Raw genomic sequence first — 27,426 nt, 5'->3', positions numbered from 1 at the left:
CTACAAGCATGCGGTATTAAGCAATGTTGTGTAGTTTGTGCTAACCTATAATAAAATCATTATCGTTTGATAATGGTTGAAATTATTTACGTGTGAAAAACATATTCGCGATTTCAAGGGTTACAGCGTTTATGCTTTCCAGCGTAGATATGTATACATTTATGAATGTATATAATATGTCATATCTATTAAGTTTATTATTTAATTAATTAAGTAATAGTAGTAGTAATAATTCATATGTTGAATATGTTAAACAGTATATATGTACTTATGACGCATTGTACACAAATACAGTTATTACCCACTAAACATCCTCTCTTTATGCTATGGTCAGCTGTAAGAGAACTCTTGAGTTAAACTCAACAGTACGTCACCGCATTTCTAATGTAATGTTACAATTATTATAGTGCTTACAAAGCTTAAAAAAAGTTTGTCCATCTAAAAGTATAACATGGCTGTTTTTAATTGAATTAATTTTAATGTTTTTTTCATCACCTTCACTCATTTGATAATCGAATGAATTTCAACTCAGCTGATAGTTTTAAATACAGATAATTTGACTAGGAAGGCTTGCTTAGTTATTTCTGTTCATGGCTACCTGGCAAGCAGAACGGGCAAGGCTTTTCCGCTGAAAACCGTTCATGAAAAATTATTGCCAAGTTTTAAAGTTTTACAATTGGAGCTATTTCAATGTAGGATGTCATGAAAGACGTATATAACGAAGTAGAGATTCTTTGGTCAAAAATATGTCGATTTAACATAACTTACCTCTATCTAAAGTTGCTTCGTTTGGGCGCTAAGGTGATAAAATACGTTAACAGCGATAGTACAGGCGGTTGCAAAAATATTATTGTATACTATTTCGATATCGCATATATCACATCTGGTTTTCCCATAGTTGAAGATCGTTCTTCTACGTCTATCCCATTTCATAGACGTCGATGTTACGATTACATAGACAAAGAAACTACATTGTCATTACGATTTATAATGCGTCACCAGATATAATCACTCGCCATAATAAAATAAAGGACAGCCATTTAAGGATGTTGCCATTTAGAGTAAACTTACTATGTAAAGGATATAAAAATGTTAATACTTTATTGAATGTATTTGATAATGTTCATTTAAATGACAACTACAGTACTGGGATCTATAACTTACTAATATAAGTGCGAAAAAAAGTTATAGTATAAGTAATTTAGTAAGTAAGTAATATAGTAAATAGTTCATAATAAAGGGCTTAAAAAAATTAAGTTAAGTTAAGTTTATAGCAGAAGCAGGAACAAACTATGTAGCGTAGGGATAATATTAATAAACCAAAAAAAGAATATAACTAAAACCTGTGCAAAAAAGAGTACGGACCAAGCGTCTGTAGATGTAGTTTTATTAAATTATAAAAAAATTTAAGTGCGAATGCTTAGATGGATAGATGTTTGCTACTATATAAATCTAGTACGGCGATCAGCTTTCAGCTCGAATTTCATCCGAAACAGAAAAAGTCTGCAATAGTGCGTAGATTATTAATACGTTTTTTTTTTATTCCACGCGGTGGAAGTTATGGGTGGCAAGCTAATGTAGAAGTATTTTTTAACGTCCTTTAATGTGAAGTTTTTTTTGGTGCAAATTGTTTTTTTTTTTACTGTAACCTTGAAAGTAAACTGAATGGAAGCGATAAGTAACTAAAGGTCCGGTATTTTCGTCGAATGAAATAAGAATGGAATGTCAATTTCTGTTGAAGTTTAACAACGGTGAACATATCCGGGTTCTTATTTACTTGTTTTAAGATTGTAACAAAATAATCTACGTCAAATTATGGTTTTTCCAATTACAATTCGATATCAGAAAAACAGAACTTTAATCGTATTGTTGTATGAAGGAATGAAAAGCTGTTATTTTTCTTGTGTCCAATATGTATGACCCCTGATGAGTCCGAAACTAGTCTATGTCGTTACCGGACGATCATATGTGAGTTAAGCCGTTCTTAATTAATTTATTATTATGTCCCACGAAAGTTTACACAATGTATGACCATATATATATACAATATACATGTATAACCACAATTTAGCCTCTTTCATCTGGCGGCACAGACTCACAAGAAGAGAAAATTTCCTCTTCATATGCGCCTCCTTCTGCGCAAATCCACCCACCCTTCTAATCCTTTTCTTATAAGAAAAGGGTGGAAAGGAAAACATGATTAAAATTACGCCTCTGCCATGAACATTCATCAGACAGACTGTACGCGGAATTACTACCACTTCACGCCTGTCACCTTGTGTGGGTGTGGTATTTCACCGCTCGTGTCGACCAATTCGTGCAACACATGTTGTTGTTGCTGGCGTCTACCACTTCTAAATAATTCTTATCTCACGTTCATCCAAGTATAGTTATATTTTATTATGAGACAATCTAAGATGAGTTACAAAATATTGGTAAAGCCGACAATAATAACATAGACTATACCTTATAGTTCATGTATGTTAATTTAAACAGGTTTTTAATTATCACATAAAATCATTTTCAAATACAATAAACAGAATTATTTATTATTATTTGTAGCAGTAATGTTATTCAAAGAACTTCTATATGATGTTTCCTTGTTTTTTTTTTATTAAATCGCACCTTTTATTACTGTGCGTGCAAAATTGAAACTAATTGCCAGTGTTGTATTATTATGAAGTGGGTATCGTCAAGCGATGAGAGAATAGACTTAGATCATCGACACACCTTCAGTTTAAACAGAACAGTCAGATTTTGCAATTAAAACTTGCGTGCTTAATCAAAATTGCGAATTGTATGATAACTTGACAGTTTACAAAGTTGCCTACACACGTACGTTTTGACTGAATAGTCTTATTGTTCAGTTAAAACTTAAAGTGTGTAGCCGGCTTAATATTAAACTAGCACTGTATTATTAAATTGGTATAATATGTAAGCAATAGTTGTTTGTATGTAGGCCTAAGATAGACCGATGATTTTGTCAAGATTGCGAGAGTGCACAGAATAACTGGCAAAGGACTTAGTATTGTGGCCACTAAAGCGATAGGTCCAACAATAGCCGGTTTGATAATGATGACTAGTTCTATTAGTACCATTTTAGACTTACCAATGGTTGGTTGATTTTGTATCATTAGATAGAAATTCCAAAAAATTATTTTCCTCAAAACATTGCGGTGGTTGAGGATAATTTAAACTAGGAATGACAATGGCCCCAATCCTTGCCTTCAAAATGTTGCGTGTCCTGAATCTTAAAACATTTGGACCATGGTCTTAGTACTTGTGTACTTCCGATGATATAAATGAAGAACAATCATACTATCTTACGAAGGTTAATTAATTTATAGGTTAATTGATTATTTTAATAGTTAACAATTAACTGAGCGATCATTTAATTGCTGTATTAAGAGGAAAATCTGCAGAGTGGAATTATACTTTTATATCCAAAGTGGACTTAAAAATACTTGTAATATAAAATACATGGTAGAAATTTAAACATACACAATAGCCTAATTAAAAGCGACTACTCTCTGCATTAGTAAGTTTCAGACCCGTCTGGAGTCCTTCTTCAAGGTTAATGTACATTACTCTTCCTCCTTCGTCATCCTAATAGAATTAATTCAAATATTTTACCAAATAGCACTCTTAGTGTAAGTGCTACATAAATGTTTTGGAATATTTAGAAAAGTTTTTTTTTATATCATAAGGTAGCAAACGATCAAGCGGTCACCTGAATACGCCTACGCAATTGCAGATGAGTGGCCTACCTTTAATCAACAGAGGGATGCACAGAAACAGGATGTATCCTCTTCCTATACGTCCCCTCCTCAATCCACTTTCCCATCCCCTCCTTTCCCTATAATAAAAGGGTGGGAAGGGAACGTGGACTAAAATTAGGCGTCCGGCACCACTTTCATCAAGCGAAACGCGGAATTGCTTCCACTTTACTCCTGTCTTCTGTGTGGTGGTGATATTACACCTTTCGACCCTGCCCATTAGTGCACCCAACAAATATTGTTGTTGCGGGATCTACCACTATAAATATTAAAGGTTAACATCAGGTAAAGGGTTCTCTTCCTGTCCCAGTCTAATCACAACCAATTAACTCGACCCCTACCATGCAATCGCCTTGTGTTCCACTTGTCACGTATATACATCGATAATGATCGCGGTCACGTATTGCAGCTTGTTTTGTAATGCATCGATCGATACCGCTGACGTCTGTAACCTGCGTAATACATTGCCAACATACAAATCATAGTTTGAGACACAAAAGTAGAACTTGTGGATTACTCATTTCTCCCGATGTAGCTAATAGACTCTTGTATGATCAATTTTGCGCATAACTAAGTAGATTCTCATCTAATTAAAGTACAGTTGAAAGTTGTAACGATTCGAAAACTTGTCATTTTTGAAACAATTAACAACTAGTTAATAGTTTTTGGAACGAAGTTCCTTATCGCGCGTTGTGAAAGGGGGCTAGACGGAAAAAATTCTTACGAAAAGTTGTCACGACACTTTTTGCTATAGTAAGTATGTTAACGACGAATGAGCGCTACTTCACCATGGCAACGACGTGACAATATATAACGAAAATTCATAGAAATAAAATGTACTTCTTGTGAAGACTTAAGTTTTTTATTCATAGAATAAACATTGGTTCCTTCACTAATTAATCGAAAGGAACTTCGTTCCATCCGGGTGTCCCTTGACACCTCTCAAGTTTTTTTTTGTCATTATTTTGAAATTAACTAAACACTGTCAAGTGAAACAACTTTTTTGCCCCGCATGTTTCTTCTAAAGAAGTTCAATGAATTTTGACCTCACGTCTTGATCGGTTAAGGTCATTGTGATGGCCAATGTTCGGTTCGGTTATGTAATTGTATTTATTTTGCAGTTTTTTTAGACATTCGTATAATTAAGATTAGTTTGATAAAGTAATGTGTTTATCCAGTCCATGTTTTTTTTATTTTAGTTTTAGCTTACAATTAACAATCAAAGGCCTTCGATTCACGTTTCGTTTTGTAAAAAGGCACAGTTCATTGAACTAGTCCTTATGAAAGTTAAGATTGCGGATGTTTTTTTATATATTTTACAGCATAATTCGTATTTAATTTAAATATTAAATAACTTATTGATCTGTGCCTGCGCTACGTCATCTATACATATTAATAAAATTGCGCCTCTGTATTTAGTATCGATAGAAAATGTCATATTTCGTATTGGATGTATTTTTTTAATTTTGTTAGTTCAGAATAAAACAATCATTGTTATGAGTATTAATTATGTCTATGAAAAAATAATGAGTCAAAATCGTCAAAATAACGTTCATCATTTCCAGTACCGAAACACCCATACAAAAATATTCTGTCTTGTCATCTTTCTGGATTTCTTTGAAAAACGAGAAAACAATATTTTTTTGAAGAGATGTTTCCGCAGTGTAAGCTTGCGTTTATATTTTATATAACTCCGGACAAAGAAAATTGTAAAACAACTCACCCCTTTTCGTTAAACTTTGTAACCAAGTTATTTCTGAAATTATTTTCACAAACTACTTTATAACTTAAGCTATTCAAGTAATATAGTTTCGATTAGTTTCGGCTTTTTTATTTGCATAAAATTGAATTTCCAATGAAAACATGAACAAGTGTAAAATTAATTAGACATGAAGAATTTTTGTATGTAGCATACGGCTTAGTTACGACTAGCGATGGCCTGCGACTTTGTTCCTACCAGCAAAAGTCCCGCCAGAATCGTTGCAGCTGTTTCAAAGATAACGGAACTAACGCGGATTTACAGTAGACAAATGTTCGCGAAATACGCATACAGACATTGCAATTTTAATAATTGTATATATATATAACTACAATATAAAATTAAATAAAAAAAAACAACGTGGGAAATAGGGAAAGAATATAAATGAAAATAAACGTTTCTTACACAAATGTCAATGTAATTATCGTGCCAAAGAATTTCCTGAGTTTTGTACAAAAAGCTCGTTTATTTGTGCAGTTTTTTGCTTCTTTAGAGATTTAAATGAGTCTAAAAACGTTCAAAGGACAAATCGACTAAATATTGCTATAAATTAACCGACAATTTCAAATTTCCTGTCACTTGTGTACGAACATTATTTTGTTAATACACACATTAGATTCGATGCGTATTACATAGACTTACTGTTTTTAAGGTGGTAATCATTTTGAACATCTAAGACTTTTTCAAGGACATTTTTTTAAATAATGGCTTGCATGTTCCTTGAATACGAAATGACATGATAGTTTTTTGTAGACAAATGCTCTTGTAAGATTGCCATTTTTGATATAATTTGCGTAATGACTTATGTTTTTGAGTAAACAAAATTGAAGTTCTTTAACTCAAGGATATTTTTCATGGTTCGCTGAGAGACTTTTAAAAAGAATTAAAGTGACGATTAATTGTACTAGTATTTTCAATGTCTTAAGTAAATTATATAGCATATAGCATTCTATCTGCGTTGTTACGAGTCGAGGAAAACATGTCACATTGATTTGTTGTGAAGGAAAGCCACGACAGGTCAATGCGAAGACGATGACCATAGTTACCTGTTTGCTTATTTATACATATTGAAAAAATTGGACTGTCTGTATGTAATATAGAGAATTTTTTTAAACAATTTTTTTACACGCAATGTATATACGTTGCCGATAACGAAAAACCTATTTTTAAAACTTATGTATGTCTGTCCGCAAGGTCGTTCCGGGTAATCTCCAGAATGGCTTGACTGATTTTGACGGGACTTTGACGGGATGGTAGCTGATGCACGCAGACATATTATAGGCTACTTATTTTTATCCTGCGCTGACGAAGTCGCAGGCGACTGCGTGTTTTTATATACAATTGTTATCCAAGTGTGTAGATGGCTTTAAAGGTAGAGGAAAACTAAAGAAAGAAGATGGCTTGTGTGGAAGATATGCGTGAGATTTTTATACACGACTTATTTTTTCCTAAAGATACTTCATTGTCGTAACACCAGTGGGCCTAGCACGAATATTTGTGACAATTGCCGTCGTATCCTCATCGACAAAATTACACCAAAAATATTTTACTAATTTTGACGTAATTGACGATGACGATACGAAAGCGATTGTCAAATATATTACGACAACGTTACCGTTACGTTTATTTACTTAAAAAAAATAGAGAAAAGTAATATGATCTTATTCAAGTGATGTGATCTGAAATTCTAGATAATATCGACTCGACTAATAAAAGTAAGCACCGAATTTGCGCAACAACATTCTTATTATCGAAGTTACCAGACACTTAAAAAAAAAATTCAGTCGAATTGATAACCTCCTTCTTTTTGAAGTCGGCTAAAAAGACAAAAAAATCTTATATATGCAATCGTCCTGGGTTCGAATCCCGCCATGTACCAATGTATTTTTCGAGTTTCGATTTACATATGTACATTTATCCGAAGTTCTAACGGTGCAGAAAAACATCGTGATGTTGTGATATGTGTGAAGTCAACCCGCACTTGGCCAGCGTGGTTGACTATGGCCTTGTCACCTCTAAGTTAGGGTAGGCTCCGTGCTCATCGGTGGGAATTTGTAGTGAGCTGATCATGATGATTCTTAGCATATAGGGTTTATTTAATAAATTTTAATTTGCAATTCAAAATAATTAATAAAAAATTATTTAACGAGAAAAATTACTGAATAAGAGCTTTAGAATTAAATACTTCCTGTCTAGCATCCTTGACATTTCCTTGATTAACAATATTCGTAAAGGAAAGTTGTTAATAACCATTAAGTGACTTATTAATAATTTTTCTACTTAAGTTTTTTATAACTTTACCAGTTAAGTTATTGCTAAGTAATTTTAATATGAAAAAATTGTAGCTGTAAATAATTTTTCTTAACGATTTGATTCTTTCTTCGATTTGGTTTTAAAATATAATCTATGTTAGTTTTGATCTTACTTCTTAATAATATTATAAATGCGAATGTTTATATGGATGGATGGATGGATGTTTGCTTCGAGATATATCCAGAACGGCTCAAGGGATTTTGATGAAATTTAGCACAGATGTAGAACATAATCTGGAAGAACACATAGGCTACCTAGTACGTTTTTTTAATTCCACGCGGACGGAGTCGCGGGCGATACCTAGTGTATTATAATTTATTTTATGTTAAACAAACAAAAAAAAATACATGACAAGAAAAAAATACGTAACAAGAGATAACTTTGGTTCAAGTGTCAATGACTTATAAAGTGCGCCACAGCCTTTAAAACGGTGCAGGGTTTTGTAATTTTTTTTTGTTGCATGCCTTATGCAGGCCACATACGTAAGGTTTTGCTTATAAGTTTTTACTTTAATTGCATGCAAAAGTGGTCGACGCCAGCAACAAGAGTTTCATGAATTAGTCGACTCGACCGGTGAAATAACGACCCCACAGAAGGTTAGCGTAAAGTGTAAGCATATTCGTCTGATGAGTGTGGGTGCCGGAGGGCTAATTTTAGTCCTCCTTTTACCTATCTTACTAATATTATAAATGCGAATGTTTTAATGGATGGATGGATGGATGTTTGTTAGAAGGTATCTCCAGAACGGTGCATGGATCTCGCTGAAATTTGGCATAGATGTAGAACATAATTCGGAAGAACACATAGGCTATTAGTTAAGGTTTCTTTTTTATTCCGCGCGTGGACAGAGTCGCCGGCGATAGCTATTTTCTTATAAGTAAAGGATGGGAAGTGAAAGAGGATTTGACGGAGGAGTATGCATAGGAAGGAGAAATCTCTTACTCTGTACCGTCTGCTCCGTCGATAAAAGGTAGTTACGCATTTGTAATTGAGTATGTCTATGGGCAGCACGAATGTACAAAAAAGGAGTATGTATGTATGTAATGTACAGAGAAGGAGAGAGTAGGGAGGAGTGGCGGCACTTAGTACAGCGGGTCACCGATACCTGATGACCACGACCAGTCTAAAAAGACTGCAGCGACGGAGAAGAATGGGCAGCAGTCGCTTCGCTATTGCAGCAAATTCAGGTGGCTGCTTGCTTGTTTTTCACCTTGTAATATAAAAAATGTATAGCGTGTGTGTGACTTAAATGTACAATTATGTGTACTATGAAAATATTGGTTGCCAGTTATATCTGTAAGGTTTTACCATAGAGGTAAAACCTAACGTGTGTGACCTATACATTAGTGTATGCAGCGCCTGCCATATTTTTGCAGTGAAAGTCACGATATTGAATTTAGTACATTACCGAAGCAGAAGGTTCAAACAAGTATCTATGTAGATTTTTTGTGTTTGGGAAAATTTGAATCGTAAAATTGTTTTTTTATATACGTATAGTACATAAATTATTTTGTTTATTTATACTGCAAGTGCAGACTATAATGTATATAAAATTATATTTTGATTTCCTTTAAAAAAAATTTAAGCTTTGAAAAATTTGATTTAAAAATGAAAAACATGTTTCTTATCAACAAAAGATTATATTGTTTTTAGTGATAAATATAAATTGTAAAAAGTATAAATTTTTTATTTTTATTATTGCATCATTAAATTAATGTAAATTGATATCTGCAATAAAAAAAGGTCAAAAAGTAAAGATGAATAATATGTAGATTTTTCCAGTTTAAAAAAATTACGCTTGTTAATATTTTTAAATAAACGGGTCTAAAAGCATTATCAAAACTAACGTTACATATAAATTTACGTAAAAAATACCAATGTGGTGCAATTTCAGATGTTGTTTTGTTTTCTTCTTATTTGGATTATTAAATGATTGCTGTTTATTTATAATTCCAAGAAACCTGCACAATCAGACAAAGAGGCAATTAAAATGTGTGTACTTTCGTAAACTGAACATATATATATTAATACGGAATTTTATAGATTTTTAGTTGTACGTTTGCTCCTTTAAATAGACATTACAAAATCGATCATTAAGATAAATAAGGATATTTGAATTTGTCTAAATATATTTACTTATTTTAATTACTGCAGTTGCGCACATTTCGACCTTGTTACTACCGAAACACTCCTCGTCGGCTGTGTGTTGACATTTCCTATTAATTTAAACTATCTAAATCTTGGAATTTACCAATTGTTTTTGGATTTTCACCATAACTTGTTAGTAAGTTTTACCGCTATTCCTAGGATCTGTTTTGTTGTTTTTCTTGCTTTTATAGTAACACTAGCTGCGTCCACGACACTGTCCGATTTAAAACGACTTTATAAGTAGCCTATTAACTTTAAGGCTATGTTCTCCAACTGAGCCAAATGTTATCAAGATCCAAACAATCATCCATCCATCCATCTAAACATTGGCATTTATAATATTAGTAAGATACATAACGTTTGCCTCCCTTGTTTTGTAAAAGTAAGATAACAATATGTTTTTCTGTAAGTGATATGGCTTCGGAACTCCACGGTTAATGTTTGTTATTGCAGATGTTTATCACAACCCACGAATTATTTAAAACTGGCTGTTTTCCTCTTTATATTTATTTTTTTTAATTAATAGCAGTTCAAAAAATAAAACTGGAAAATTGGTATATGCTTTGCATATCTTATTTTATACTTACTTATGTATATTATAAATTGCGAATGTTTGGATGAATGGATTTTTGTTTGAAGGTATCTCCAAAACGGCCCAACGAATCTCGATGAAATTTCGTATAGATGTAGAGCATAATATGGAATAAAACATAAGCTGCTTTAGATTTTTTTTATTTCGCGTGGACGGAGTGGTGGGCGACAACTAGTTAATGGATAAAATGCGTAGAATTCTTTAAAGGTAAAAGTTGAACTTCTCTTTGTCTAACTATGATATTTATATATAACAAATGATTATAAACTATAAACTTAATAAATCTGTAATATGTTATTTAAAAACAACTCTAACTGAATAGTATATATAATATATACGAGTATTTTTAAGAAGTATGTAGGTATGTATGCCCCCTTCCATCGTAACTGTTATTAAATACTTATTCTTCTCCTGAGAAATTAAGTCATTATTTCTTATGAGCTGTCGCCCGCAACTCTGTTCGCGCCGAATTAATAAAAACTTAGTAACCCTGTGTTCTTCCTGACTATGTTCTACATCTGTTCCAGATTTCATCAAGATCCGTTAAGCCGTTCCGAAAAAACCTTCAAACAAACATCCACCCATCCATCCATATAAACATTTGCATTTATATTATTAGTTAGATTAGCCAGTATCGTTCTACTGCAATGCAAAGTGATTCCTACCTTTCCTACACATATTCCTGTGCAGTGACTTTGCCGTCAATTTTTACGAAGGAGTACTCAAACTTTCTCCTTACCCACATCCAGTCTAGAATTGTATAAACAAAAAAATAATGAAACGAATTAAACAACTGGTAACTTTTTATTTCTCTAGATTATTTACAACTAATATTTACATGTTTGTTTTTAATTTTCTAGTCACTACCTCGATTTACTATGAATTATTTTTTGTTACCACATGATGTGATGAACGATTTTTAAATTTATTCATTTTTTACTTTGTTTAATTGGTATTTTTACAAAAAAATCTTTTTATCTAAATGATTGTTTCGTGAGCATAAAAGACGAGAATTTATTTAGCGAAATAAATCTTAACAGATAAAAGAACAAAGGATGAAAAAACAAAAAGATATATGTTATTTATGGCACACAACGCAAAGAGAAAAGATAAAAAATACAATTCAAATGTCATTTTTTATATCATTCTAATATTTATGCTATTTAGTTATCTCGTGGTGTTCAAAGCTCTGTATTTATTTCTATTTGCGATAAGTAAACCCAGGTCAATAATCTATAACATGCTATCAAGTAAAGCCTTACTAAATCTCACCCACCCATATATAAATAGCACCTCTGGACAATATATTACTCTTGAAGAACTATACAAATTGCTTAATTTCTTTCCAATATTTACAAGTCTAAGATGATCAGATAAATTAGCTATTTAGAATCACTATCAGTTCTTCACACCAGTTCACATTTTGGTAAGCTTATACTTTTGTCACCGATTGTGAGTCAACCAGTCTTGCTTTATCATATCAGCTCCTTTTTCACCGATCATTATTACTGCGGCATTTGTATTACCACTTACTATAGTTGGCATAACACTGGCATCAATTACTCTCAGTCCATGAATACCATACACTCGTAGTCGTGGATCCACTACAGCTTTCTTATCCCACGAAGGTCCCATTTTGGTTGTACCAGATTGATGATATATCGTCATTGATATAGTTCTCACTTGACACTCAATGTATTCATCCGACATAAATTTAAATTGCTTACAGTTAGGTAAAGGTTTCATGTAAAGTCTCGAACCGAATTGCTTGAAAGGTGACGCGTTTGCTACTTTCAAAGCTATTTTTATTCCTTCCACTAAACGATTAACGTCTAATCTATCTTCATGATATCTAGGATTCATAATCGGATAGTCAAAGGGATTGGAACTCTTCAACTTAACGTATCCTCTTGTGTTTGGCCTCAACAATAGTGGCATTATCGTCCATGCATCTTTATTGGCAATTGGTTTATATACAGTGTCGTATAACTCATCTGTGAGACCTAAAATCTTTCTTACAATTTGCCCGTTATCTGATGAGAAAGACGCAGGCGCCATGTGAAACTGTATGTCAGGCCAAAGACCAGAACTGTTAGCGTATTTCGTATTTACAAAGGCAATACCTTCTAAACCTCCCAAAGTTGTCATCGGACCTCTTTCATTAATTACGTAGTTCATCGTAACTGGGAATGCTTGGAAACGATTCTGCACAATCGCAACTGGTTTATCGACTAGAAATGTTAACCCTCCAACTCCAACGTGATCTTGCAAATTTTCACCAACCGCTAAATCTTTCAAAACATTAATACCAACTTCCCTTAGATGGTCCTTAGGACCTATTCCAGACAACATAAGTAATTGTGGGCTATTTATAGCTCCAGCGGATAATATTACTTCTTTTTTCGCGAAAACCACTCTCTTCTGGCCGTGTTTTACAAATTCAACACCGTATGCTTTCATAGTAATTGGGTTAATTAAGACTTTGGTAACTTGAGAATTGAGTGATATATCTAGATTTCGTCTTGTGCGAACTGGTCTTAAAAATGCTTTTGCAGTACTGCATCTGGAACCGCGTCTGATCGTTCCCTGTGCTATCATAAATCCAGTCTGCACGGCTCCATTGATATCTCTGTTCTCGTAACCTATTTCAACTCCCGCCTCAACGAATGCAGCTACCAAAGGCGTTCTCCATGGGGCTTCCTGTACAGTAAGATAACCACCTCTTCCATGATATTGGCTCTTAGATAAATAAGGATTTCTATTATCTTCGGACTTTATGAAATATTTGAGTACATCTCGATAGCCCCATCCGGGATTGCCGAATGACTCCCACTGGTCGAAGTCGAATCGGTTCCCGCGCACGTAAATCATGTAGTTCAGGACACTGGAACCTCCAAGCACCTGTAAAGTAACGAAATATTATTAATAAAAGGTAGAACTAAATAACTATGTTCAAAGTTATTATTAAGAATGAGTCCACAACATTTAAACTTCTATTCATTACTGTTAAGAAATTTTTAAATTCTTAAACTATTTTGTAGTGACGCTTGCAAAATTGCATTATTTTAATGAAGTGGAATGTACATAAATATTAAATGTGCATTTTGATGGCGCTTCAATTTATTTTATAAGCATTAACTTATCTATACTAATATTATAAAAAAATATTTGCTTATTTGCTTATACTGAACCGATTTGAAAAATTCTTTCACTTTTGAAAACCTACACTGTCCCCGGGTGACATAGGCTATATATATCCCTAGTTTTTTTTTAATCCCACGCGGACGAAGTAGCGAGCAACTGCTAGTTGTACTATTTAAATTTTATATAACACTAATAAGACTAAATTAAAAAGTTTTAAAATTCTAAGGGAGTTCTTAAAAACCAATAATTGTATGGAACTGGATACAAGAATCAGGAGCAATGCTATAGCATTAAGGTACCTTTCCTCGTGGCCAACTGCACCTATGATTCTTGAAACCGAGGCAGGCGTATGGCGTGGGCTCAGTCTTGTACTGCCAGTCGAGTTTCGTCAGCTGCAAGTAGCCCGCAAGCGATGGCACGTCGGTGATCTCATTTTCGTCTGGACCTGGAAATTGGTTGAATTTCATAGTCGGACCAGTTGTACATTATATTCTTGAAAATATTTTTTCATAAATCTTAACTCATTTTCTACTTCTAGTTTAGTCGGATTTGACAGTGTGTAGATAAATAGGTCAGAACGTAATTCCATATTATGGCAAGAATTCAAAATTAACATTTATGTTTCTTATTATTTCTGTAGTTGACAGGCACAGACAGATTCAGTATTCCAAATCTGACAGTTTAATTACTAATTTTACTGAATTAATTTAGAAGTACACTCACCAGTCTCTAATAATAAAAGATTCCAGTCCTTGACTTCAGTAAGTCGATTGGCGACTACAGCTCCAGCTGATCCGCCACCGACCACGATGAAATCGTATTCTCTCCTTGGTTCCTTATCCAGTACTTTAGCTTCAGGGTCGTATGAACTATAATTGTGATACGTAAGTGCTCCAAGCAGCAGTGGTATCACCCACAGTCCAGTAACGCTGATCGTCTTCAGCGCTGTAGAAGCTAATAACACATGGAGACCCATTTTCTTTATTAACTTGGGATGCTTGTATTCTAATTTCTTGAACTAGGGTTCGTTTGTTACTGATTGCTTGTTTGATAATAAAATCAATAGCTTTGGTTTTTGTTGTTAGACTAGATTCATTTGTTATTGAATCGTTTGCTTTTCTCTGTCCGGGGGTTTGATTCTGCGCATAGCTTTCTTATCGCTTGCAGATGTTGGGCGATGAGACAGCATATTAGTCCGCATCGCAATCGTGATTGACGATTATTGAACTCGACTGTTGCGTCTGGAAATATGAGAAGAATAATTTTAATTAGTTTAGTGAATTCACTTAAATTGAAATAAATTTGGAATAAGATTACTTTTGAACGGTATCTAACGTTTGGTGCGACATAACTATAGGTTATTAAATTATTTTATTTTTTGTTGTTGTCTATATAATAAAATTCTTTTTCTGTTTCAGGTATTATTTCTACAAATGAAATAAAATTCTAAGTACGCAAAATTTTGTTGGATGCAAACAAAAAAAGGTAAATCGATAATATTTTAGATAACAATTGCCACAAATCTACAAAACATTTAATACAATTTTATTGTTATTACGCCTCTTAAATAATAAGAAGTGAAAGAGATATTTGTAACACACTGTATAGATCTGTATTTAAGAGAGAGGTAATATTTCCTAGCAGTGCGGAAGATGTGATCTAATTCCTAGGCATTACGAGTCACGCAGGCAGCGTGAAAGTGAACGTAGACCACTATCAGTGACAATAATATATTGTTTAAAAATTGTCAACTAGTTAGATAATCAGGAAGTATCCTTTTCAACGTTAAAAGTACCCGACTCGATTTATTTAGCTTTTTATATAATTTATGTAATAGGGACTAAGATACAAGTATAATATGATTCTATCTAATATACGAAACGGATAAGACAAATTCGTTTATTTTACGATACAAAAAAATATTTAGATTATGTTTATTTCGCATAAATTCACTGTCGAAGGGTTTTAAAAAAAATCCACCGATAGAAAGCACTTTTAAATGACATTAACTATTATTGACATAGAATCTTGGATAAGCGAGAGTCCAAGCGATATTTTTCTCACATATAGAGGTATCTCTCTAACCCGAGATTCTGGATTATATAGATGTAATCCATCGGGACCGGACAATGATTCTAGCTTGAATATAGGATTCTTGCTTATTCAGGTTCGACTGTATTTTTATAATTAACTAGCTTTTGTCCGCGACTCCGTTCGCGCGGAATTAAAAAAAAAATTAATAAGTAGCTTGTGTGTTCTTTCAGACTATGTTCTACATATGTGCCAGATTATATTAAACATGTTCAGCCGTTCCGGAGATACCTTCAAACAAATACATCCAAACATTCGCATTTATAGTATTAGTAAGAAGTAAGATTTCTGTTAATATTTGCTTGCTAATATACGAGTAATTTTATTAATTTAATATTCCAATTTAAACTTTTTTTAAATATTAACTAGAGTAAGCGAGTGTGTTATTTTCGGCTATTAGTTTAATTTGTTACACAATTAAATGGTTTCCTTACAAGTTGAAATGTCTTAAATGAATTAATTTATTGAGGTAACTGAGTGTTAAATAATATAAAAATATTTTTTTATTTATGTTATTTATTTTAACTTAGATTATAAATAAGAACAATGTTTGCATTGTATTCTTATGTAATAATTGGAGCGTGATCTTGGTGTAGGACAATGTGATACTTCGTGCGTGGCTGTATTGTTAACGTTTTACTTGAGTCACACATGTACATACTCATTATGTTATATAATTTAGTTTCTTAACGATAGATTTTTGTATTCTCCGATTTACTTACATTTTATGTACATTGTATAATAAAGAAGTCAGGTCTTTGTTTTTGCACATAAAAGTACCCCTGGAGCGTGCTCTAAAATTTATATAATCGCTTCCTAAATTTATATAATTCTTTGATATTTCAAAATTTTCATGTATATTAAAATATAAAATTTTAAAAGTAAATTTGACTTCCGTAATTTGATGATGAAATCAAATACCATCTTAATATTAGGTTACTTGTCTTAATGCCAGTATCACTGCGAAAGCGAACTGGAAGCGAAGCGAAGTTTAACACTGAAATACAAGAAAACAGCGTAGAGTTTTTTCTGTAGTTTCTGAATGGTTCCCTGGAATAAACTAAACCTGTGTCATTTTTCAATCTAAAATCGTTTAGCCTCAGTTACGCTATCGCGGCTGTGTGCTACAGGCATAAACGCAAATGTATCGTCTCATTTCACTATCGCGTTTCAATTATAGAATAGGTACGCGTCGAGATTATGTCGAATGTATTGATAAACAAATCTTATGTAACAGAAAACCAGTTTGTCGGTAAAAATCCGCCGTCTTCGGGTGAAGGTCGTCTTTCGAACTTTCGACTGTATACATGACGATACGATCTGTATTGCGACAAAACGGGTCAGCAGAAATGTTAGTCATCGTAACCAAATTTTAAGAATGTGTTTACATAATTTACTTCATATGTTGGCGTCCGAGAAAACGTAACTTAAATTGATATTAATGCATTATATTAGCAAGTATGCATAAAGTTATTTAAATTAAAAAAATTTTTAAAGACAAAATGTTAATAGGGCAAACTTAATGTCAGCAGAAAAGTAAGACACCTACTTTATCAAAGACTACCTGTCGCCAGCGACTCGGTCCGCGTGAAATTAAAAGAAACGTAACAAGTAGCTTATGTGTTCTCCGAGACCATGTTCTACATCAGTGCCAAATTTTATCAAGATGTATCTAAACATTCGCAATTATAATACCAGTAAGATGATATTTTTTTTAATTAATTTATAGTCTAGCAAGGTTAAAAAATATTAAAACGTATAAATCCGTGTACAACGTAACCTTGTCAGTCTCACCCGGTCATTTTTTGCGATATATGTAATACTGTGAAAGGCAATAAATAAACTTGAAAAACAATTTCGATTGCTATGTTTGGTACTTTGAAGTATTTATAAATTGTATATTGTTTCTACAAATATTTGTGTAAAATGCGTAAAACTACACTAATCGTAAAAACTAACATTCCGTAAGTAAGAAACTTCGCGAAGACGTATCGTAACCCGGCACAGTTGTAAAGCGGGTGAAGGCCATCGAAAACACTTTCTCTGTTACATAAGCTCTCTGCGCAATATCTGTAGGCCCGGTCCAGTGTGCCTCGACCTTTATTGATAGGTCGGTGGCATGTTAATTGGAGATATTAACATTACATTAAGATAAAAAACGGCCATGACCCATACTGACCTAGATGGAACGTGGACCTCGTTCATTTTGTGTCCTGCCTAATAAGTCACGATATACACAGATTTAAAACTTAAAACTGTCTATTTACATCCCTTTTTATACGGTGTACAAATAATCAGTCTCTATTATTACTACGTTGGTAATTTAGACCTTTATATTTTTTTTATTATAAGATAAAGATAGTTTTTTTAGGATAGGACCATCGTATTTACAGATGCGTTACCTATCTTTGATAAGGGAAGGAGACTAAAATTCAGGCCTCCGGCACGCACACTCATCGGGCGAATCACTTCTCCTTCACTCCTGTCTTCTATGTGGTTGTAGTATTGCACCGGTAGAGCCGGTCCATTCGTGCAATAGATGTTGTTGCGGTCTCTACCACGGTTATAGTTTTACCCAGAAAGATATGAGGGTGTTAATGAGTACTCTATCGCATCAAAAAAGGATGGTCTCTGTCATCGTGGCAGGGGTACTAACGAGGCTCTTTCTTGTAATTGTACACCATTATATATGTGGTCTAAACATCAAATATCTAAACGACAAAGTGTATACATTACATATTAAGTACATGTTATGTAATGACATAACATGAACATTACGTGTTAGTGATAACCGGCGATGCAATATGCCGCATATTACGTGCATATTATAGCACATTTCCATTTACGTACCTTTTATATGTGCATGACAGCTAACGACTTCACTGATCAGTATGCGATTATTTGGTAACTACTACGCGTGGGCAAAACCATGATCCTCAAGTGGAATGACGCATATCTACTCGATATAAAGTAGAAAAACTAGGTCAATTTGACGTATGACTTAATTAGATGTCGCCCGCAACTCCGACCGCGGGGAATTAAAAAATACTTTATTAGTAGCCTATATGTTTTTCCAATAATGTTCTTCATCAATTCCAAATTTCATGAAGATCTGTTGAGCCGTTCCGGAGATATCTTCAAACAAACATCCATACATCCATTCAAACGCATTTATAATATTATTAAGATTTAAAGGTTGGGGTTGTACGTATTAATTGTTATTTTCTGTTATAATTATGTATGTTAATTGCAATTTAATGATTTTTTTACTAATGATGTTATGGTAAGCCGCGTCGGAAACCTTGTAAGTACTGACTTACAAGGTTTACAGTACTGACTTTGAGATAAAAGTTGATATCTGACTTCTGTATGTTATTGTTGTTTTATGTTAGATTTTGGATCGTATTTTAAACTAAATAAATCTGTAAAATAATAATAAAATACAAACTATTAATTATTATTACTATAGATAATGTCTTCATGTTTTAAATAAACCCGTTAAACGAAAATAAATAAATTTGCACTTCACTTCAAATTATTCAAGAATTTTTTCAAAATCTATGCACATATTTATTGACCAATACAAAACTGAGTTAAAATTGACACCTATGGTTCATATACTTTATGCTAATAATATAATTAATATAGGCATATTAAGGTTTTGTAACCAATTGACAGGTTTCGTTTTTTCTCGCTCAGGTTTCTTCATTTTAAAACATATTGAGTTCATGGTCATCAAGAAATAATGTTTACATTTAAGAAATTGTATAGACTGACGTTTAACTATGTATTTTATACATAAATGTATTTAAAGTGTTTCTTTATTCGACAAACGACGACGTAAAAGCTCTGGATAATAACTGGCTGAATATTTAGAGTGGATATTTTGTTTTAAATGGATCCATTTATCTTACATCTTACTAATATTATAAACTAGCTTTTACCCGCGACTCCGTCCGCGCGGAATTAGAAATAGAAAACGGGGTAAAAATTATCCTATGTCCTATTCCTGGTTCTAAGCTACCTGCTCACCAATTTTCAGTCAAATCGATTCAGCCGTTCTTGAGTTATAAATGGTGTAACTAACACAACTTTCTTTTATATATATAGATATACGAATGCTGAGATGGATGTTTGTTTGTTTATCCAGAATGGCTCAACGGATCTTGATGAAATTTTACACAGATGTAGAACATAGTCTGGAAAAACACATGGGCCACTTATGATTTTTTTTTAATTCTGCGCGGACAAAGTCGCGGGCGACAGTTAATGTCATATACTAAAGTACATATTTGGTAAAGAATCAAATGTTGTGTCAAATTTGTTTTCTGGATATATTCCATCAAATATTACAAATATATACAAGTGTTAAAATAATTTGACAAACAAGTAAAATCTAACAAAAAGATTGATCGTTTACCTGACGCTTAATAAAAAGATTGGCAATGGTCAAGGTTTTCCACATTTTATAACAAAAAATAATACAGATTTTGTTCAGTTTGGGCATGTTCCGGTCTGATGGGCCAATTTTATTGTAACTTGAACGATGATGATATTACCGATGTTTGCATTTCAAAACGTAACCATGGTAACAAGTTATATAACTATTGCAACATTGTCTAGCTTAGTTACTCAGCTAGATTCAACACTAACCTAATTAATGATAGACATTAGCGAAAAAATGTAATGACTTATACGTATTTAAAAATTATCACAGGCTGTCTGTCATGGATTACGTTAATGGATAGAGTAAACATTAATATAGCGTTTCTTTCATTCAATTTACAAATTAAAAACTCAAAAAAATTTACGTAAAAATCTTCGTGCATATCGTTACGTGCGTATCGTAAAGTTTAATAAGACTTTTAATAACAGCAGATATTTAGTTCAATATTTGGCAACAAATTGTACGTTTTGAATGATAGGTATTAAAAGAAATTGTGATAAAAAATACGTATAGTCAAATTTGCATTACGTGCCAGGGCTTACGTAGTCGCATTCCTGATTGGTTTCACTTTCAACTGAATGAGTACCGTCTTCACGGTTTTCTTCCGATTATTGATTTGATACGTTACACTTGTTTACTTTGATGCTAGTGCTTGTTCAGATTAACTCGCGGGCGCAGACACTGTAACCTGTGGCACCTATCTATAAAACAGAACATATGAACATTAGAATAAAATTGAGTTTATGTTCTCATTAGGTCTGATTTGAAGATTTATAATTTTTGCGAAGTTTTCAATTAAAGCATCCCTCCCCCGTATCCAAGTACTTCTGTTACATAACTGCTGGATTCGATTGTGCGACACATATATACGTATACTAGCTGTCGCCCGCGACTCCGTCCGCGCGCAGTTAAAAAAATAAATAAATGGGGGGGGGGTATGAAAAATAGATGTTGGCCGATTCTCAGACCTACTGAATATGCTCACAAAATTTCATGAGAATCGGTCAAGCCGTTTCAAAGGTTCAACCCGTAAGGGATGAAAACATGTGTCAATCAAATGTCACTGCAGTCGAAATTTTCAGTTATATTGTATTTCATACAGCGCCTCGATAGCAGTGAGCCATAAAGTTTGAATAGCACTATACTGCAAATAAAAAGACAGTCAACCAGCGCTTGGCCAAACCTTTAATGGGACGTTACGTCAGTTACAATGAAAAAGGTCTGTTGAACGCACTCTTGTTATATTGCCAATGCACATCGTTGGGCAACTCTCAACATTAACACAATCGTTCACTCTTTGTTCTCATATCTTCCGCAAGATTTTACTGTTGAAAGATGAGAGTATCTGTGCTCGGAATATTTCGTAAATATCATTCTTTGATTTGATTTATTCTACATCTTTAAGCGATAATATTTATAACGAAATATACTCTGATATTTGTAGATTGGACTTCACTTTGAACGTTCATTTGATCTTTACTAGTGTTTTTGTAGTTTCGCTTGAAGTGAGTTAAACTTTATGTTATTTTTGGTATCATGATAGATTTAGATACAAAGATTATGGGACTTAATAATTAAGTATCGTTTATATGTCAACGATGACCCAACATGGGTTTATTTTTAATGGTTTCAATTGGTAATATGGACTTGCTGCTCTAAGAGATTTTCGAAACTCAAAACATAAATACAATAATTCACTTTAGGCCAGAAAAAGATTGAGAGAAAATTTCGTCATCGTCACAGCGTTATTTCACTTTGAAACTTTTAACTAATTTACATGATTCGTTTCACACTTTTGTATACTATTGCTAACTGTTACTGGCCAGCTCTACAATAGAGCGAAGTTTGTGTATAGTAAAACATTAGCTACAACGTAACTAACTGCTTTTCGTCATGCAAATGAAATAATATTTAACACTTTTATGTCTCGGATTACGTAAAAACATGTTTGTATTTATATATTTTTTTTTTTTGCTTTTTGGAACTCGTGTGTATTTATTTGATGATGTGAAAATATGCATTTGGTTCACAAGATGTTGGCTTCCACAAATCACTATAGTTTTCATCCTATGACTTTCTACCCCTATCTTAAGTGTCGCGTGAACGGTCAAATTAGATGTCAAAATTTTACGTGTTTGTTAAATTATTTGTTAACTAGCTGTCACAAGCGACTCGTCCGCGCGAAATTAATAAAAATGGCACATAGCCTCAGTGTTCTTCCAGACTATGTTCTAAATCTATGCCAAATTTCATCAAGATCCGTTGAGCTGTTCTGGATATACAAACATTCATCCATCTAAACATTCGCATTTGTAATATTAGTAAGAGTAATATATTCGGTTTTGTGTCAACGACGCGACTTATACAAGTTCGAGTTGGAAATTAAATATGTTTATAATATCACGTACTTAATCCATACATTTAAAATGTATTACTAAAAATAATCGAGATTTTCTATTATAATAAGTTCGAAAGAGAAATTGAATAAATAAGTTTTTATTAAATATTTTTCTTCCGCATTTAATGTTAATATTCATTATGAATGTAAATTTATTATTATAATGTAATAAGATAATTTAACCAAATTACAAATGTTTAAGAAGTTTGAATATTATTTATCATTGCTTAATATTTTTAATTATATACATACAAAAGTAAAAGAAATATATCCGATTGTAATACTGTCGTTGATACTAAACTAAGTAATTAATTTAAACACGTATATTTGTGTTTTGATGTATTTACAAAAAAAAAAATATAGAAACTCGAAAGCAGGTTGTGAATATAAAAACAAACTTTCGTGTTTGATAATGCTGTTTTAACAGTGGTAGAGGCCGCAGTAACATCTTTTGCACGAATGAGCAGTCTCGACCGGTGAAATACTACGACCACACAGAAGACAGGCGTACAGTGGAAGTAATACCGTGTTTTGTCTGACGAGTATGCGTGTCGGAGGTCAAATTTTAGTCCTCTACCCCTTCCCACCCTTTTCTTATATGGAAAGGAATGGGCAAAAGAAGGCGGTTTTTCAGAAGATTCTTTGTGTGTTCCTTCCTCTGTTGATTAAAGGTAGGCAACGTATCTGCAAATTCAGTTGTCTATGGGCAGCGGTTGCTTCGCTTTTTTGGCGATTTCAGGTGGCCGCTTCCTCGTTTGCCAACTTTTGCTTTAAAAAAATAATTAAAAAGTTGAAATTAGGCTCACTTATGTTATATAATAAGCACAAAATAAAAATATTTGATATGAATATTTGATCTATGTTTATAATTTTCTTTCTAAATTATTTTGACCATCTTATTAAATATTTCGACAGTGGTCTTCGTCTTAAAAAAATCTCAAAACAAACTTATAGGTCATTGTATAATGTCTATGTATAATTCGTTGAGAAACGTATAAACTAATCTCGATGTAGTAACACGAGAATAGAACGAGATTTTATAAAATTTGTCATTTTGTAACACTTACAAATTAGCCCGCCGGCGCGTGTTTACCAACACGATGTAATGCTAACGTGTTTACTGTTTACCAACACCGTGTTTACTGTTTAGCAACACGCATCAGATCAGCTGATTTGATGCGTGTTGCAGTAACTTGAGCATTTGAATGTGTATACACATGTATTTTATGATGTTTCTACTTCGGTCGTTCGGCTAATTTAATAGGCTAATTTCTTTTCACTACTGATGAAGTCGTGGGCGACCGCTAGTTGAGTATTCTTCTTCTTCTTCTTACAGTGCCATCTTCTTTCGAAGGTCGGCGATCATTAATGCAACTTGTACCCTTGACACCGCGGCTCTGAAGAGCGAACGGGTACTCTTTCCGAACCACTGGCGCAGGTTTTTAAGCCAGGATGTTCGTCTTCGACCCACACTTCGCTTTCCTGTGATCTTTCCTTGCACGATGAGCTGCAGCAGTCCGTATTTTGTGTTCCTCATTAAGTGGCCTAGGACTAGCTGGAGTACAGCTAGTCGAGTATAAAGCCATTCATTTGTTTCCTAAATAATTCTTTTGGAGAAAAAATTAAAATCATTTAAAGATTTAATTGAAGCTATTGTAAAGTCACTATTTCCGTGTATTGAATTAAGTTTTGCCACACACTTTAATAATCTAAATGTTTTGTTGATTGTAAGACCGGATGTTGTTTGTTATTTATTCTGACATAGTTCAATCGGGGTCCTTTTCATTTAAACTCTTTAGGAGAATAGATTTTATGTTATGTAAACTTTATAAAGAGAGATTGTGAATGGGATAAACATTGCATCATCAGAGGATGAGTTGCATTTAGAAGCAACAATGAATAACGAGAGAAACATATTGGAAGAGGAAAGTGACAGTGTTTAAAGACTATTTGAAATAATTGAGTTATGTTACAGGACAGATTTTAAATAATCTTTCAAGGTACAGCAATCTTGGTGACAAAACTACATGTGTGACGTCATCCAATCTCTCCTAACTTAAGGTAGACAAACGCCTTGGTGCGGATGTACTCGTATATGAGGTAACAACGAAATAAAATAATGGTTGAAGTAAAAAAGAAGTTCCTGCGGGAGCCCTGGAGCTTAATTACTCATAAACGAGGTTAAGGCTAAGCCCCATCTGCACCCGGCCACCTCAAGCCTGATGAAGCTGTAAATGCCTTTTAGGCGAACAGACAACGGTTGCTTTTTGTATTTTTGGTTTATAAAAACAAATGAATGAAAATGAAACAATTTTTTCTTTTGTTTCATTTGATATTCTAAGATAACTAGCTGTCGCCCGCCACTCGGTCCGCGCGCAGTTAAAAAAAAAAATGAAAAATAGATTTTGGCCGATTCTCAGACCTACTGAATATGCTCACAAAATTTCATGAGAATCGGTCAAGCCGTTTCGGAGGAGTACGGGAACGAAAACTGTGACACGAGAATTTTATATATTAGATATGAATTGAATTTGATCATGTATCAATAGATAATTACTTGCTATGTAATTAGTAATTTCGTCATTACATTATATAAGGCTAGCGGCACTAATGACCACCGGTTTCAGACCTTGTTATACAGAGACCTTGACATGTGATAGGTACTTTTTTATGCAATCATACGGCGCTTAATTTTAAGTCCTCGCGGTTGTCTATGAAGTAATATCGAGATTTGTAAATATTTTTTTTACAATTTGCCTCCTTTATTTACCATAACTAATTTTTCTAGATATTTTAAGTTAAAACATTTTTTGTTTTTTTTAATACCAGAACCAAAGTAACTTGGTTTCAATGTTTTGATAATATCATATCTTTTAAAAAAGCTTTTAAATGTTAATTACTTTTTTAAAATTCAAGTTAACATACAAGTTAGCTTATTGCACCTTTGATATTTATAAAAAGAACAGCATGACAGACACAGTTGGATTATAAGCCATTCTTCTATTGTCGTATATTTCTTTTGACATTGCATACAACGACTTTTAAAAAGCCGTTCTTACACTGACAAAACGATTCCCCGTATGCAACCAAAATATCCGTCATTGATTCGAGTAATAACAACACTATTAATTTATCTATCAAAGTACTGTTCGATTAATAACATAATAATTCGAATACTTCTATTTAAAATTTTTGAATCAAATATTTTAAATATCGTAATATAAATAAATAATGTTGTTATTTTAAAATAAATAAGTGTTAATGATTTACAAAATAAACTAAATTTTTAAATTATGGAATTACAGAATATATTAAATAGCTAACAATATTGTATTTGAGTTTAAAGTTAGCACATATTACGTCTCAATAGAGACAAGTAAACTTACTTTCATGGCTGTGGTTCACCGCTTACACAACGCACTGCACCAAAACACTTTATACGAATAATGTTCTATTTTTATTATTAAATAACTATTCATACGAGTTTTGTATAATGCGTATATAATCACTGATGATACAACACTTTCAAAATCGTCGCTATGTTTTGAAATTCGTCTGTATTTTTGATTCACTTCTCTCACGTTTTCACCAACATTAATGGATTACACTGATGACAAATCAATTTTGCTCTTTTATTCTTAATAAAAAGGGCTGTCAATTATTAATTGCCAGTCTTTTTATTGTCATAACATTACATATATAAAAATAAAAAAAAAATTACAAATTCTACTGTCTTTTGTTGCCTGCTATATTTAAATTCTCTTAAAGTTACAAAAAAAATTTAATCTTTGTTTTTGTTGTTCAGGTACTCATAATTAACTAATTGAAGATTCTTGTAATGTTGGTATTAGGATATGATATTAATATTATACATTGACAATAAGAAATTAGTGCAACAGTTTTACAAACTGCAGTGTTATCTAATCAGGTACATAATAGTGCCGTTAAATAGTTATCGACCCGGACTTTAAAAGACATAACTCATTATAAAGATTAAAATAAAACGATTTGTCTAAATTTAAAAATGCATTTTGATGTACACACGAGTAAAGACTCGTATGATTTGATTTTACAAAAAAAACGCTTTTGTTCTGGAATCTTCCAACAATTGTGTGTTTAAATACCAAATAAACACATTTAAAATACTATTAAAATAATTTCAACAAAATACATTAATTTGTAAAAAATAAAATTATTATATTGACAAATTAATAAATTTGAAAATAAAACATAATTTTTGAATAAAGAACATTGAAAAATTAAAGATAAAACAAATTTAAATGTAACGGACGTTCTATTTCTTTGCGGCTCGGAAAGTTCGCGGCAACGCGATACGACTCCGCGGTTTCAACTGACACCGGCCGGTCGTGGTGGTGCAACCCTCCCCACGCTGACGGCGTAATGTGTTACGGCCACGGCCTTATGTGGGTCGACTTTTTCGGACAGGGTTAGGCGATAGCGTGCCGTGTGCTCTACCGATTGCGTAGGATGCGGCAATAGTTAGGGCTGTCGATCTTTTCATAATGAGGTTTGGTGTTATAATATTTTTTTTGGTATCTAAAGGATTGTCGATTCATGTTGAACAGGTTTAACTTTTCTTTTATCAGTTTTTTTATAACAACTTTAGAGAGAACGTGATAAAAAAGGATGTTAAAGGCTGATGAAAAAGAGTGACTGGGAAATTTAAAAAATATCAAGAGGTTCTTCTTAATGGGTGATTTATGGCATAAGATTTACTGCCAAAATCAAACTCATTTA

The 27,426-nt window shown here is 33.0% G+C and overlaps 2 protein-coding genes across 2 annotated transcripts in view; one reads left to right on the top strand and one right to left on the bottom strand.

The window, feature by feature from the left end:
* The window catches only part of LOC106709879 (flotillin-2), a 179,334-nt gene that overhangs the window by 42,342 nt on the left and 109,566 nt on the right, over window positions 1-27,426 (top strand). The window lies entirely within an intron of this gene.
* LOC106709875 (glucose dehydrogenase [FAD, quinone]) lies at window positions 11,787-27,046 on the bottom strand. The gene is made up of 5 exons (XM_014501778.2): window positions 26,960-27,046; window positions 26,055-26,275; window positions 14,456-14,973; window positions 14,032-14,177; window positions 11,787-13,489 (listed from the first exon to the last, which is right to left on the bottom strand). Exons 3-5 carry the CDS (start codon window positions 14,706-14,708, stop codon window positions 12,032-12,034), a joined length of 1,857 nt encoding a protein of 618 aa, XP_014357264.2. The 5' UTR covers window positions 14,709-14,973; window positions 26,055-26,275; window positions 26,960-27,046; the 3' UTR covers window positions 11,787-12,031.

This window comes from Papilio machaon, chromosome 21, assembly GCF_912999745.1.
Source record: "Papilio machaon chromosome 21, ilPapMach1.1, whole genome shotgun sequence".
Classification (NCBI taxonomy): Eukaryota; Metazoa; Arthropoda; class Insecta; order Lepidoptera; family Papilionidae; genus Papilio; species Papilio machaon.
This window is presented reverse-complemented; position numbering and strand designations above follow the sequence as displayed.